The sequence below is a fragment of the Mercenaria mercenaria genome, unplaced genomic scaffold, assembly GCF_021730395.1.
Source record: "Mercenaria mercenaria strain notata unplaced genomic scaffold, MADL_Memer_1 contig_2062, whole genome shotgun sequence".
Classification (NCBI taxonomy): domain Eukaryota; kingdom Metazoa; phylum Mollusca; class Bivalvia; order Venerida; family Veneridae; genus Mercenaria; species Mercenaria mercenaria.
Genome location: NW_026460095.1, coordinates 43,362 through 60,939, shown reverse-complemented (window position 1 = coordinate 60,939; position 17,578 = coordinate 43,362). Strand labels below are relative to the sequence as shown.

The 17,578-nt window shown below is 32.8% G+C and overlaps 1 protein-coding gene across 1 annotated transcript in view; it reads right to left on the bottom strand.

The window, feature by feature from the left end:
* Positions 1 to 3,235: 3,235 nt before the first annotated feature.
* The window catches only part of LOC123564469 (uncharacterized), a 51,328-nt gene continuing 36,985 nt past the window's right edge, over positions 3,236 to 17,578 (bottom strand). Inside the window, exons 10-12 of the mRNA XM_053533140.1 lie at positions 7,705 to 8,034; positions 6,283 to 6,558; positions 3,236 to 3,240 (exon numbers count right to left, since the gene is read on the bottom strand). Of these exons, the coding sequence (XP_053389115.1) occupies positions 3,236 to 3,240; positions 6,283 to 6,558; positions 7,705 to 8,034 (611 nt within the window). The remainder of the gene's footprint in view (positions 3,241 to 6,282; positions 6,559 to 7,704; positions 8,035 to 17,578) is intronic.

Below are 17,578 nucleotides of genomic sequence, written 5' to 3'. Positions count from 1 at the left end.
ATTCTTCAAGAATTCCTGTTCTTTTATTATATATTTGGTGGATCAATTTAATTAAATATTATTAAACTCAGAATTTCATATATTGAGCCAATTTTGACTACATAGAACTTTAATAATTTATATTAAAGTAAACTCTTATCATATATTGTATAGGACTGCATTTGTCTTTGTATGTAATTTTTAAAATTGACATTTGTATTGTATGCACTCAAATTGTAACTTTGTTACTTAAAAAAGTGTACCCATTGACCTATCTCACTAAGATGTGTATCAAACAAAGCAATATCTTTCAGAAATCTCCGCTCGTTTCCTGTCTTTATAATGATAAAACAGTTCTCACTCTATTTAATAGTATATGGAATCCTTAATTACTACAATGAATGTAAGAGGCTTAGGAAACTCTAGTAAAAGAAAACAAGTTTTCCAATGGTTAAAGTCCACAAAAGCATCAATATTTCTGTTACAAGAAACTCATTTACCTCAAAATAAAAGTAAATTTTGGGAATTAGACTGGAATGGAAACGCATTTTTCAGTGGAACTAGCTCTAATAGTGAAGGTGTAGCTATCCTTCTAAACATATCAGAACCATACAAAATTATAAACTATAAAGAAATAGTCAAAGGTCGTCTTGTGGCACTAGATTTAAATTATAAAGATCAAGATATTACTATTATCAACATATATCGTCCAAATAATGATGATGAGCATTTTTTCAAACAACTTTAAAAAAAATTTTACTTGAAAATGACGACAAAAATTTTATTATTGGGGGAGATTTTAATGTTGTCTTAGATCCGTTAATAGATAAAAGAAATGGCCGCTTACATACACATACTAAATCTAGGAATAAATTGAAAGATATCATGAGGAATTGTTGTTTAACGGATATATGGCGAAAATTGAATGGAACCTCACACCAATATACATGGACCTCAAATACAAAACCCAAAGTATACTGCAGACTTGATTTCTTTATTGTTTCAGAGTACCTTTCAAATTTAGCGAGCAAATGTAACATAATACCAGGCTTTAAAACTGACCACTCTTCAGTTAGTCTAAACTTAAAATTGGAAAAAAGTAGTAGGGGACCAGGTTATTTTAAGCTGAACAATAGCATTCTACTAGATAATGAATTTAAGACAACACTCCAAAGAAATATCATTGAAACAGCTGCAATAAACTCAGAGGCTCAGCCAGACACTCTTTTGGAAATCATAAAGGGAACAATAAGAAACACAGCTATTAGATATTCAACCTTCAAAAAGAGAAATGATAACATACAAGAAGTGACATTAATAAAGGAAATAAATGAATTAAAAGAAGAAGCTGAACAACTTATTGACAACAACAACAACAACAATAATAATGACAATAATAATAATGACAATGATAATAATAATAATAATAATATAACGGATAGAATTTCAGAAAAAGAGAATGAACTGGAAAACCTGTATGATAAAAAAATTAACGGTATTCTGTTAAGATCCAAAACTATCCATATTGATGGAAATGAAAAGAATTCAAAATATTTTGCAAATTTAGAGAAAAGGACAACAGAGAAAAAACATATTTCAAAATTGATTATAGATGGAGAGGAAATTACTGACAATAATGCAATACTGACACAAGAAGTTAAATTTTATAGATCACTATATAAAGAAAAACCTCAAATCCAGTCAGATATAAACTTCTTTAAAGAAGATATTTTTAAATTATCTACGGAAGAACAAACTTCATGTGAAGGTGAACTCACAGAAAACGAATGCAAAACTTGCACTCTTTCAAATGAAAAATCAGAAATCTCCTGGGTCTGACGGATTGACTACTGAATTTTTTAAACTATATTGGAATGATATTAAAACCTATTTTTTGAATGGTATAAATTTTGCCTATAGGAAAGGTGAACTCTCAGAATTACAGAAACAAAGTATAATAACACTCTTACCCAAAACAGATAAAGATCAAACAAATCTCTCGAATTGGAGACCAATAAGTCTACTAAATATTGACTACAAAATAGCAACAAAAACAATCTCTAATCGAATAAAAAAAGTTCTTAACAAGATCATTACTCATGAACAAACAGGCTTTATGAAGGGACGCTATATTGGAGAGAATGTCCGTCTAATATTTGAAATCATAGAATATATTGAAAGCAAAAATGAATCTGCCTTACCCTTTTTTCTCAGATTACAGAAAAGCTTTTGATAGCTTAAATCATGAATTTTTCATACAATGTTTGAACTATTTTAATTTTGGTCCATCACTTATAGACTGGGTAAAACTCTTCTATAAAAATATAAGCAGTATAATGATAAATAACGGATATCTGACAGAAAATTTCCATATAAAACAACGTGTAAGACAAGGATGCCCTTTATCTTCTTCCTTATTCATAATATGTATTCAACTTCTTACAAATGAAGTAGCCAGAGACACAGAAATTAAAGGAATAAAAATAAATAATACAGAGATAAAACAAACCCTTTTTGCAGATGATGCTACATATATAAATAATGGAGAAAAAACTTCTTTTGAAAAACTGATAAAAGTTATAAATGAATTTGGTAAAATATCTGGATTAGCATTAAATACATCAAAATCTATAGTATTAAAACTGGGAACCCTTAAAAAAATTAAATTGACCTATGCAGAAAATATAAATTTTACTTGGACATCAAAACAAGCAAGAACCCTTGGTATAACTTTTCATACAGATTTAAAACGCAATACTGAACTTAATTTAGAACCAAAATTACAGGAATTTACAAATTGTTTAAAACAATGGCAGCACAGAAAACTTACTCTGATGGGAAAGGTAACAGTAATCAAAACATTTGCTTTTCCTAAACTTATATATCCCTTCACAGTACTTGAAAATCCACCAGAAAGTATTGTCAAAGATATAACAACAAAAATTTTTAAGTTCTTATGGGATGGAAAAAATGATAAAATCAAAAGAAACACTCTCTTCAGTAATTACAGTTTAGGAGGCCTTAAGTTAACGGATATTAATACATTCCTAACTTCTATTAAAGCATGTTGGGTAAAGCGCATAATTTCGAATGAAAATAATGGTTACTGGAAAGTCTTTTATGGAAACATACTTAACAGGTTTGGTAATACTTTCATTCTACAATGCAATATGAACCAGAAAGATGTATCAAGAATATGCACAGGTCACCCTTTTTTGAAAGATGTACTTGTTTCATGGTTTTTAATAAACAGTTATTATGCTGAAAACAATGAATTACAAAAACATATAATATGGAACAATAGTGAAATTAAACTTGGAAATAATGTAATTTACTGGGCAAGATGGCATGAAAAAGGTATACAATTCATTGATCAACTTTTTGATTTTAGAACAAATACATGGTATCAATTTGAAGACGCATAACAAATACTTGATCTGAATGAGACTGACTTTTTGAAATATCATCAGTTAGTATCAGCAATTCCGAAAAATCTTAAAGACCTTATTTCAATGCAATTTCTTTATGGAAGCAAAACCAACCACCTTATTGAGAAACTGAAACCAAGTAAAACCCCAAACAAGTTTCTTTATAACCTTTTAATGAGTAAGAAAACATATGAAAAACCAACAGCTATATTCAAATGGGAAAACATTCTTGATGATAAGGAAATTTATTGGAAAAAAGTTTTTAGTAACCCATTCAAAGGTAAAATAGATAACAATCTTAGAAGTTTTCAATATAAATTGTTAATGCGCTTGCTCCCAACAAACAAATATCTTTATAAATGTAAATTGTCTCAAAGTAATTTATGTGATTTCTGTTGCATGAGTAATGAGAGTATAGAACATTTAATTTGGGAATGTCCAAAGGTACAAATTTTCTGGAACAGACTACAAGTCTTTCTGGAAAATAAGGGATACAATGAGTTAAAACTAAATATAAAGAATGTTTGTTTTGGTTACATAGGTAACACAGATAAAGAAGATATCCTAAACTTTATCATTATTCTTGGTAAATTTTTTATCTTTAAAATGAAATATACAAAAAATGTTCCTTCTTTTGATAACTTTTTTACATTTTTCAAGCAGAGAATTAGGATTGAAAAAGAAATAGCAATGATTAATGACAGGCTCCATAAATATGAAGAAAAATGGTTAAATTTTACTGAAGTGGACTAATACTGAAATAAGCCAAGCCTCTCAGCTATACAATACAGTACCAAATTATCAATTATGAAAAAGAGGAAACGAACAACACTATCCTTTAAAAATATCCTTCTTTTTGCCTTTTAGGATCATGATTCCAAGTGACATAACTCAACTCTTACTCTTCTCACTCTCCCTTCTCATCCTTCCATTCTTGCCTGAATGATTATTATCTTTCCCATAGTCCTTTCACTTCTAAACTCGTTAACTTTTATTTAAAACTCTTAGATATAAACATGTAAATCTAGTTGTATTATTGTGTTTGAGTGTAATTTGAAATATATAAAAATTTGTATGTTTGTATTTATGATTGAAAAATAAAAGAGAAAAAAAAAACAGTTGAAACTCATCATCAAATACCTCGCGTGGATTTTTTTTAATTCTGTAGTTCAGATGAATATTCTCCCTTTAAGGGATTATTTAGAAAAAAGTTGCAAAATACCTTCTGTTCGGCGGTTGTCTGTGTCTATTACAGGAATAAAATGAAACAAGTAATTGAGACAAAGGTTCTCAATAGCGATAGCCACTTAAAAGTGTAGTGTATGCGGATTTCGAACCCGTTGAAATGTCAGCCATATTCAGGTCTCCTATATATGCGGTGTTGAAACATTGAGAATGTGGATGCTTTTATTGTGTAGGTTACCGACATGGCCGGCTTAGTCGAAGGTACCGTAGTCTCAGCGTTATGGGATGTGCGTACACTGCACTCCTTTGCGGACAAATGTTCGTAAGATTCCAGTGACAACGATGACATATTGTCATCATTTGTAAAGGCTGATCTAAATCATAGTACTGATAAAATATGCTACGCGTTCTATACGCAAAACTGATCATCGGCTTATCAAAGATTAAGTGGCAAGTGGCAGTGTTGAATACACGCTTGTTTAATATATTAGGTTGCTTTTATGCCTGTCGTTTTGGCAATTATAGTAAGGGATGGCTAATACACAGCTCAAAGCCTGAAGGCATGTCAACCGGACAGCGATATTAGGCTGCATTCACTTTATAATGATGCTTAAAATACCGACCTACTGACCCTACTTTTTTGGCCCTGCCCTTAGAAACACGACTTTTTTTGGGGGGGATGGAGGGGGCTTAAGGAACGGCTCAGATACAAATCGATACGGGTTACTACGTTTCTATCTGTGGCTAGACATAGCTATCACGCCGTATGTGTGACTTTGGTATAAGCGAAAATCTATTACACAACCTAACCTAACGGTCTACCAACGGACGGATGGTCCAAACCAATGGGCCCAGAGACAAACAAGCCAACATGAGTAAAATAGTTAACCACTCATTTGTTTTGATTGGGCTGTTATTCAGGGTATAAACCAGAAAATCAAACGAGCGAAGGTTGGTAACCAAATACTAACCTGACTTATAAGGTCTCACTTGAGTACCCACCTGCACTCGTGCTTTGAAAGCGACGTACACACAAAGCATATTTACAAAATCAAAATTGTTTCTTTTATGAAAATACCTTGATAAGTATGCTGAAAGATGTTTTACATGATTTCCCTGTTATTAAAGTACAAATAAGTAGAGAAAATTGCGTGAATATAGAGGTACATTTATATTTGCAACATATAATCTTGACCAATAATTGTATAGTTATTGAAATGAATAACCTGGCAAGACTATTCTTAACCTTGTGTCGTACGTGTCTTTTATAACAAACAAGCGTGCACGATTTTTACGATATCAAATCAAAATTCTGAACAATTTCTCTATCCTCCCCTCGAAACCGAACAAAGTGACTTGAATCAATGTGGTGAATAATTACCAAAAAATACACTAATAAGTTTCAAGAACTGTGAGAAGACGGCATGGATTTACTTTTCAACAGCAGTGTCACAAAAATAATTTATAAATAGCTTAAACAAGAATTGTTATAAAATCTGTTAAAATACCCTTTTGAAGCATATAACTTAACTAAGCAAAGTGTAAAATTATAACGCAAAAAATAGTATTGCTCAGTGAATATGTTCAAACAATTTGGTCATTCAGTCAAAAATAATTATACAGCCAATGTTTTACGGATTCTTGTTAAAAGTTTTGTCCAGAATAAATATATGCAACTGAGAATGCATACCTTCTCGTGCCAATCTGATGATATCGTCCACTATCTCTTTGTATCCACATGCTTTCATTGCACTTAACACATCGTGCAATGACTTTGGACTAACACCCAGCAATGAAAGGCAGAAGCGTGACGCTCTTTTCGACCGTATGTGTACATTCCTTAGTTTTGAAAAGTGCACCTCTTGTTTTGTTTCATTTCCGAGCCACTTTGTGAGAACCAATGGATCAACCTCTTCGATGATTTCATCATAAAAGAAATGCACTGCAGCTTCAAGTCTTTTGAAATCTGGATGTAAAACATATGGTAAGAAAGCACCTTAAAAACTTCAAACAGATTTAGACGAACAGTCTTTACGAGTAACCTTCTTTTTTAGGATAAATCCGAAATATATCTCTGGTGACATTTTGCTTTCGAGAAAAAAGCTGAGATAATTTTCATTGGCAATTGCTATTAACAATGATACTTTCCAAGAATATACATGATGCAACTAACTACCTAATTATTTTCACTTTCTTATAATAGCTGCCATTACGCGTCTTTCTGTTTCCGTCTGAAACCAGTGCCTCGTGACTACTTACTAGAGACTTTAAAATTGTTCTGATTGATAACCATTTGATTTAGATTTCTCTAAAATTGACGAATTTATAAATTGAAGCTGAACACTATAATGCAATATTTTCACGAGTGGCGCAGCTACGAGCGAAAATGTAAATTATGGTGTTCAAAAACAAACAAATTTTCTATTTATTTTATGCATTTTTAATGTTTTTAACAAAATTATATTCAGTTTGTCCGCGCAATGTCACGTGCATCACATCATAACGTCTTAATGTCGTGACGTCAGGATGTCTTTGTAGAAAATTATAAATAGCTCTGTTACATTTCCTGATTTCTTTTACTTTTAATTTAAGAAATAATGTATCTCATTTAGTGATTTGTCGCTGAATAAATCATAGTTTGGAGGTTAGACGCGAAGCCCGAGTGATATAATAATACGCATCTGAACGACAGTCAATGATTTTATTCAAGAGCAAATCACTACATGAGATATACATGAGATATATTATTTCGATTTAAACACGTAACCAAGGACTTTAAAGTACATCCTTGACGGCGTTCATTAAATATTTGCCCGTTTTCAATCGGTTTATTTTTCAGCGCGCCGCTATGCCGTTTGACACTATGACGTAATAATTGTGACGTCAGAGCAGTGAATTGTATTTATGATCCTTTTATTACTTTTATACATCTTTACGTTTATATTAATTTTATTTCACTGATATATTTCAGTATTTCACAGAAGAGCATAAAATAAGCTTGTATAACATACCACAATTAGTCATATCATACAGTTTCATTGCATCACGCTATAAAGCTAATGACTACAAAAAACAACTTTTATTAGTAACTGATACGCTATATTTTGCTTACCAACACTTTCATAGCTACTGGTATTGTTTGAAGTTTTTCTAGATAGCAAAGTATCATATAGATGCATATGTCTTGTTTTAATCTCCTCAAAAAACCAATTAAGATCCTGAGCTTTCGATATATATTCTATAAACGGCCCAAGTCTTTCATCTCTGGACTCCGATGCACGAATCTTGACTAAGAGCTTTTGTGTAGCTGTATCTTTCCGCTTTTCTAAGTGAGAAATAAACCACTGTACTTCCAATTCTTTGAAGAGCAAATCCTTGTTGATCTGGATGTCCGCCTTGTTTAACGTATCTGGTTTCACTTTTTCGCTTTCGGCCAAGTGATCTGAAAGGTACATTTTACAAGTAAAATGTATTAAACAAGATTGCTGTTTTTATGTAAATATGTCTCCAAAAAAATCTTGAATTAAATAAGCTACAAATACATTGTAGAATATTGAATTTCATTACAATTAAAATTACTCGAATTTTATCCATGTAATCAGTATATAAATTACAAGGAAATATTGTAATTCATTACATTCAATTATAAAACTAAATTAATAGCAACCAAGCATGTTTCTTACATGCACACTGTAGCAAAGTTCTTTACTTAAAACTAATTACATATATTAATAGCACATAAACTGATTTCGGTTAAAGGCGTACGCTCGAAAATACCGTTTTCAAGGGCAGATTACTCTTAAATGTGTATCTGTGTGAGAACATCACTCAGTCCTTCGTACTTTCAAATAAACTGAAGCAAAGAAGCTGATCCTCCTTTTATCTTCACCATTACCTGTTATCAATCGAATCTCAAGGGAAATGATTGTAAAATACTAATGAGTCATTCTGAAATCACTAAAATTGTAGAATGCACATTATAATGTACACAGTAATAATTTTATGTTTGTGATATTATGTTATAACTTACCAAATAATTCTAATGAAAAGTGATAATAGATATATGATGTCAAATGTTGAGATGTTTGTATTATCTGATATAACATTTGTTATCACAAATAAATCAGAAAAGAAAAATCCACTGACTGCTAAGTTTACTCATTTTTTTCTTCAATAAATGTCTAAATAATAATGATGTAATGTTACACTATGATTTAGTCGTTTCTGCAACATAGGGACAAACATTACCAAAGAAAACCAGTTGGTTATAATAAGACAATCTTATCACAGCAAAGAACCATGTCACAAAAATTAAAACTTACTAACTATATAATAAACTGTTATTTTCTAAATCTATGAAATGCAAATTAGAATGTTTATGATAAATGCAACTGAAAATGAACTTAACAACTATTTGTTCAATTAACTAAATTAAGCATGTGATATGTAATTAGAAAGTAATTGAAATGTAATTGTCAATTACAACTCAAAACTGCAACGTAATTAGCCAAATTTCAATTACATTTAACTGTAAAATCACACAATTACAAATAACATTCAATATTCGGGAATTGTAATTAATTACAACAACATTTTTGATTCCTCAATATTTGATATTCGATACTCAATGTTCCACAGCTCCCGTACTAGACACAAGAAATATTTAGTAAAACTATATATTTTAAGCCTGACTTTGACATTAAACCGCACTACTGACATTTTGTTACTTACAAAAGACTCATTTTGTCCAATATTTAGTAATACAAAATTCTTTTAGGGGAAAGCACATGTTGAGCACACGCAAAAGTCTACCTTTATGAAGAGTAGAAGAAAGTCTCTGACCATTATTGCTATAAGCTTTACAGATATGAGCAAGAGAGCTTCGTTGGGCCAACTAGGATTCATCGAGCAGTCTTGTCGCCAGATTTAAGGGGATTGGTAAAGGGTCACCAAAGACAACTTCGTATCAAATTATCTTAAAATTGGGAAAGCTGTTTCTATCAGAAACGAAATCGATTTTTATCTATATACAGTTAAAGAAATGAGACCATGCGCTCTAGCTGCCATGTTAATTTTGACAAATCTGATCAATTCGAGCAATCAATGTTCAGTCACCAAATGAACTTTTCTGTGATTTTTTTTTAAAATCGGGACAACAGTTTCTGGAAATGTTCATATATGTTGGTCATTTTATGACAAATCAGAAAAATATCGTATAAAGAGTCGCCAAAGGATCATTTGTGTGACCAACCATGGATTTTAATGACTGGACACATATGGTTTACTGATGATAAATTATCAAAGGGCAATATCTAATTAAATACTCATTTCAACGGATAATGAAGAAAATATGAGCATCTCCTCTTGTTACTGAAGCGCCCTATGAAACTTGCCGAGTTCAAGGCAGTGGTTGCTGAGACATACTCCTGACTGTGAAGACGCTATAGTTACTAATGTTGAATAATCATCAGTGAAAAATAATCCGATCAAAATGCAAAGATAATATGCGCATCTTCTCTTTATAGTAAAGCTTCCTATGAAGTATTGCGTAATTCAAACAAATGGTTGCTGCGAAATACTCATGAAAAGAATTGCACTACAATAAACTACTGTGGAATAATCAAAGGGTAATACCTCGGTATAAAATCATTCGAAATGAACACAAAGATAATAGGGCTATCTTCTCTTCATCATAAATATTACTTTGAAGTTTGGCTAAATTCCAAGCAGTGCTTCCTGAGAAATACTACGGTCAAGGATTGTAATAATTACTATATGTATACTATTGTTGAATAATCAAAGGGCAATAACTGGGTATAAAATAATCCATAAAAAACACAAAGACAATATGCGCATTTCCTCTTAATAGTAAAGCTTACTATTAAGTTTAACTCAATTCCAATTAGCGGTTGCTGAGAAATGCTCCGGACAAGACTTGTACAATAGAATGCTAACATACTCGGTACAAAATCATTCGACCGGAACATGAATGTTATACGTACATGTCATATTCATAGTGAGACTACCTGTAAAGTATGTCCAACTAGTGTTTGCAGAAAAATACTCCGGACAATTATTGCACTATAGCATACTTTTAATATGAAATAAGGCAAAGCCTCAAAGCGAGCTCAAAGAAATCGGATTTAGCTAAAAATATGCATCATTTATTTGTCACACAGAAACTATTCCCTACTCACAAGAATTCAGGAGAACCCATTCACTTGAAAAAAAAGTCTACATTTAGTGTCACCATACCTGTAACAGTGAATATCATACGTTGCAAAAATTATGGGAAGCCGGTGTCACGGTGACGTCATTACCGCGTTCCCGTTTCTTTCTGCTTATTAATGACATTTTTACCATTTTCTGGCCGATGCTTGATCTTTTAAATGAAAATAATATTTTTTTCAAACAGCTGGAAAGCATTCTTTCATTATTGTTAAGTGATGAATATTTTTTAGCAATTGAATGAAGTTCTGTATTCACTCCGGAAAGAAGTACTTTCTGTGAGCACCTATCCGTTAGGGTGCGCTTTTTAAGAACTTCCGACGAAAATTTTCAAATCCATCACCAAGTGTGGAAGTATACTTGCGTTACCGTAAAGCTCGATTCTCGAGCTCGCTATTAAATATTCAAAGGGCAATAACTCGGTGAAATATCATCCAACCGGAACACGAAAACGATAAGTGCATCTCAAATGACGAGCAAAGCTTCCTATGAAGATTCCAACCAGTTGTTGCTGAGAAATAGTCCGGACAAGAGTTGTACTACAGAATACTATTGTTGAACAATCAAAGGACGATAACTGAGTAAAAAACATCCGACCAAAACACCAAAATAATAAGCGCATCTCCTTTTAATAGTAAAGCTTCCTATGAAATTTCACTAAATTCTAATCTGTAGTTTGTGAGAAATATCCTGATAAGAATTGCACCATAGAATACTATTGTTGAATCAAAGGGCGATAACAATAAAATAATCCGACCAAAACATAAAAATGATAAGCGCATCTCTTTTTCAGAGTAAAGCTTCCTAAGAAGTTTTACAGAATTCCAAAGGTGATTGCTGAAAAAACTACAGACAAAAATTTTACTATAGTATACTTCTATTGAATAATCAAAGGGCAATAACTCTGTAAAAAATCATCTAACCAAAACATGAAGACAATATGCGCATTTCCTCTCGATAGTGAAGCTTCCTATGAAGATTCGCTAAATTCCAAAAAAATACTCCAAACAAGACTTGTACTACAGTATACTATTGTTGAATAATAAAAGGCCAATAACCCGATGGAAAATCACCCGACCAAAATACCAAAATAAAAAGCGCATCTCCTTTTAATAGTAAAGCTTCCTATGAAGTTTCACTAAATTCTAACCAGTGGTTTCTGAGAAATACTCCAGATAAAAATTGTACTATAATATAATATTGTTGTTGAATAATCAAAGAGCAAACACTCGGTAAAAATTCGTACGACCAGAACACGAATATAAGACGCAATAGCACCAGACCAGAAAAAACGCCTCTGTACATGTTGTACCCTACCCCTAGGTATTCTGTAAGACCCATGGTCATGAACAGACAAGTGCACCAACCAATTTCAATGGTACATTTCTCACCTAAAACGCGCATTCCAGTGTATGGGCACAAGCGGTAATTTATTTTCAATCGTGCACCTGTGACATTCATTTTAGAAATGATTTTGAATTTGAATCCATGCATTTGGTATATTTCTGTACTGTTTATTTACTTCATATTGCAAATTAATTTTAGCATACACGTATAGTTAAACGACAACTGATATACATTTTCATATCAACCAATCAGAATAGTTTTGTCATCTAGACCGGATACTCAGGGAAGTTCAACCAAGTTTTTTTCAGCGTTGAAAAAGCAATACATTGTGCGTTGCTACATTATTCTAAGAAAAGAAATATTGAGGTGACGTGACAGGTGTAACGGTCAGTTTTTTCTCCAGTCAGCGTTTTACCCCGAAGAAAAACCACAGGTATATGTGTGACTAATACACAGTAAATTGGGAGGAACTGACTAGTTGGTTATTTTAACCTAGTGTATATGTATCAAAATGTATGAATAGCAGACGTTGAAGGGGTGAGGGGGGGCGGGGGGGCATAGCAGACGTTGAAGGGGTGAGGGGGGGCGGGGTGGGGGCGGGGGGGGGGGGGGGGGGAGAAATCTGACTAGTTGGTTCTTTCCCTCAAGTATGTATGTATCTATATGTCTGAATGATATACAGTGAAGGAGGAAGAAACAAACTGGTTGGTTTTCCCCCCTAGTATGCATGTGCTAGAGCGTATGTTTCTACATGTATGAATAATATATAGTAAAGGGAAAAGAAACTGACTGGTTCTCCCCTCCCCACTCCCCAATATGTATGTATCTATATGTGTGAGTAAAAGGCGGTGAAGACACTGGCTGGTTGGTTCTTTCACCCCCACCCAGTATGTATGATGTGTTTGTATGTGTAAATAATATACGGTGAAGGGGAAGAAACTGACTGGTTGTTTAATTCCCCTAGTATGTATTTATGTACATGTATGAATAATAGACGGTGAAGGGGAAGAAACTGACTAGCTGGTTCTTTACACCCCCCCCCCCCCCCCCCCCCTTAGAATCCATGTATCAACATGTCTGAATAATACTCATTATAGGTGGAAGAAACTGACTTGTTGTTTCTCTCCCACTAGTGTGTATGTATCAACATGTATGCATAGCAGAAAGTGAAGGGTGAAGAAACTGACTAGCTGGTTTTCCCCATCCCCGCCCCTAGTGTGTACATATCTGAATGGTAATAGACGGTGAAGGGGGTAGGAACTGACTAGTTGGTTCTTTCTCTAGTATGTATGTATCCACATGTCTGAATAATACACACTGATGGAGAATAAAGTGACTTATTTGTTTTGTATTTACATATAAATAATAAATGGTGAATGTGGAAGAACCTATCTAGTTCTTTCTAAATCTCCAACCCCCCCCCCCCCCCACACACACACACACACAATCTGCATGTGTGAATAACAGACGTTGAAGGGTAAAGAAACTGACTAATGTATTTGGTTCTTCCCCTCCCCCGCGACCCCAGTATCTTGGTATTAGCCAGGGAGCCAAAAAGGCGAAAAGTGCCTAGAAACAGGATTTACTTGTCCGGTCATGCTATAGTCAGTTTCTATATATATTATGAAAGTGCAAAGTCTTGCGGATCAGAAAAATCGGGCCTGCAAAACAAAAGTTCTTGCGAAATTTGAGAATATTAAGGGGAGATAACTCTGCATATTTGCAGTTTTTTTAAGATTCAAAACGCTTTTTTGCTAACAAAACATGGCATCATGTTTCTGAAATCAGTTCAAATATATATATTTCAATATTGCTTTTACGCATAAGGCTTATGGTTGAAAGATACGCAAAATGTACTCATTTTATGTACATTTTATTATAAGGTTTGGCATCTAAAATACCAGAGAATAAAATAAAAATATTTAACCTAAAATTTACAGTATGAAGAAGTAACCTTTAAAATGGTCTTATTTCTCAAAGTCATTTATTAATACCGCTGCGAAACAGTCTGTTAGAATAGAAAATCATCTAGATACTCTAGTTCAGGTTTGGCTAAGAAATACGCAAATCCGGGGTATTTTATATACCCCACCCACTTTATATACTTATTTATATTTATATTTTTGACCATATAAAGCTGGATGAGGGGTATTTAAAAGATTTTAAACAGAAAAAGGGAGTAGGAAAAGCTATGTATTTTACAACCGATAATTAGAATAAACAACCCGTTATTAAATAAGAGCAACACTAATGGAAGTCGAAAAAACCTTTACTTGCAAGCTATTCATTTGGAAAGTAATTTATTTAGATACAGTATAATGCAATCTAGTTCAGGTTTGGCTAAAAAATACGCAAATCCTGGGTATTTTATGTACCCCACCCACTATATATAATGCAAAAAAATATATAATACAAATATTTGACAAAAAATCAATGAGATATATTCTTTTTAACACGTATACAATATAATCTATGTTTTGACCATATAAAGCTGGATGATGGGTATTTAAAAAAATTTAAGTAGAAAAAGGGGGTACCCCACCCACTTTATATAATTGTATAATGCAAAAAAAATTTATAATAAAAATATTCGACCAAAATAAAGGAGATAGATACTTTTTATCACGCATACAATGAAATGCATATTCTTGACAATTTAAAGATGGATGAGGGGTATTTAAAAGATTTTAATAGAAAATAGGGATATGAAAATGATGTCTTTTACAACCGATAATTAGTTAACAACCTGTTATTTACCATTTGATAAATACGAGCAAGACTAATGAAAGGGATGAAACCTTTACCTGCAAATTAAACTATTCATCTGAAAAGAAATTCATTTTAATACTCTTTCGTGAAATCTAGTTTAGGGTTGGCGACAAAAAGCGCAAATCCGTGGTATTTTATGTACCCCACCCACTTTATATAATGCAAGAAAATGCATAATAAAAATATTCGACCATCAATCAAGGAGAGATATTCTTTTTGTCACGTATACAATATAATCTATATTTTGACAACTTAAAGATAGATTCGGAGTATTTAAGAGATTTTAGATTAAAAACAGTAGCCAATAATTGGAATTAACAACCTGTTCATTGTGATGTGATAAAATGCAAGCAACACTACCGAAAAGTACTGAAACCTTTACGTTCAAACTTTAATTATTTACTGTCTCATTTGAATTATTAGTAACTTTCATTTGCAAGTTTGTCAAATCCAAAAAGACCCAAAAGTAATTGATTCACCAACCCACCTTGAATAAGGCAAATGATTATACCATAGGGGCAAAAATAGCGAAAATGCACAGAAAACGATATTGCTAGTCCGTTGTTCTCTTCAAATGATTATAGTTAAATGCTGATTTATTTGGAAAGTTCGTGACTGCAAAACTTACCCAACTGATAAATGAAAAGTTAAGGGCAGTTACTCTTCACTAATTTTAAAACATATCTTAGAATTATTATTAAGGTGATTTGCACTAAATATGAGCCACGTCATGAGAAAACCAACATAGTGCATTTGCGACCAGCATCGATCCAGACCAGCCTGCATATCCGCACAGTCTGGTCAGGACCCATGCTATTCGCTAATGGTTTCTCTAATTGCAATAGGCTTTGAAAGCGAACAGCATGGGTCCTGACCAGACTGCGCGGATGCGCAGGCTGGTCTGGATGGATGTTGGTCGGAAATGCACTATGTTTGTTTTCTGGATCTATACTGGTCACAAATACACTACGTTTGTTTTCTCATGGTGCGGCTCATATAACTTACCTGAAGTTTTATAAAATATGATATAAAGAAGGGGTGTTTGTAAAAAACATATGCCCCCATGATGGTTTGTTGAAGGCAAAGGGGAGTGTAAGTTCTAATCTTATAACATTGACCTTATTAACATCAGGTGTCTTCTACAGACTACAAACATTTACATTTTAAGGGGATCGACAGACAAAACGCGCCTTATTTACTGAGTGGTAATCATATTAGACTTGAACTAGGTAATTGTGACCTTTTTCCTTGATCAATTGTCGCAAAGCAATATTGCTCATTTACTGACCACAGAAAATAATTCTTTTAAATTCAATGATAGCTGATTTTTAACGTCATTGAGCGGAAACCAGACTTTATTCTGTAAAGGCACGAATGGGAAATGCTTACGATATTGTATCTGCGCCAAATCTAATATAAAATACACTGTATCCTGCTGGTGTAATGCAATGCCTCAAAAGTGTCGCAGAATAAAACACAGTCTGTTTGACACAGAATTAGATGAATTTGATTAATACTAGTGTATAAGTTGCGAAAAAGACATACTGGACTGTTGCAGTCTAAAATCACATATTTAAAATTAAAACAATATTACGTATTACCATTTACACTGCCAGTGCAAGTTATAGTACGAGATAAAATCGTTTTTGTGGTGTAGCCGTAAAGTTTAAATTGATACAAGTATTTCTATATACAGATCGGAAAAATAGTTACGCATGATATTATGAAGTATTGTGTTAATGTCTACTTAAATTGCACGTACAGATTGTAACTATTTGTCGTTAGTACTGCAGGAATGTGTAACTAAAATTGTGCTCCAGATGGACCGCATATAAATAAAATTCTAATTATTATTATAGCCTTTAGTGCCAAACCAGTAAATGTTATCTAAAATGATATGACTCTGTATAAATACTTGGTTCATGGCACTTTGTTGTTTAATTCGTGAAAAAAATACAACAAATGTTTAATTCTAATGTCATGTATAAAAACACTAATTGAAGGGCTTGCCTATCAATAGTCAAAACTATTTGTTGTTTGTCATCCAGAAATAGAGCAATATACTAGGTAATTTATAAGTAATGACAAACAAGCCATTCAATAAGTTTATAATTTAGATTAGCTAAGATTTATACTAGCATTTTCTGAGAAAAAAAGGTCATGTATATCGTTCACCTGTTACATTTGGCCTAGGGATCATCAAGATAAATGTTTTGACCAAGTTTTATGAAGATAGGGTAATTAATACGACCTCAAGAATGTTAACAGACTTTTCGTTTGATTTTAGCGGGTGACCTAGTTTTTAATCACATATTACCCAGTTTCTAACTTGGCATAGGAATCATCAAGACAAACATTCTGACCAAATTTCATGAAGATAGCTTCATTAATGTGGCCTCTACGGTGCTATCAAGCTTTTCCTTTTTTTTTGACCTGGTAACCTAGTTTTTGACCCCACATTATCCAATTTCAAACTTGGTCTAAATATTATCACGTTTGCAAGTTTGTGTCAGATCAAAGCATAAATGAAACCTCTTTATGTCTAAAAGGTCAATCAAATCAGTTTTCGAACTGAACCGAGATCGTATCGTGACTTAAGTCGTAAGTGTGGTTAAAGTCAAACGTTAAATGTCATTTCTAGC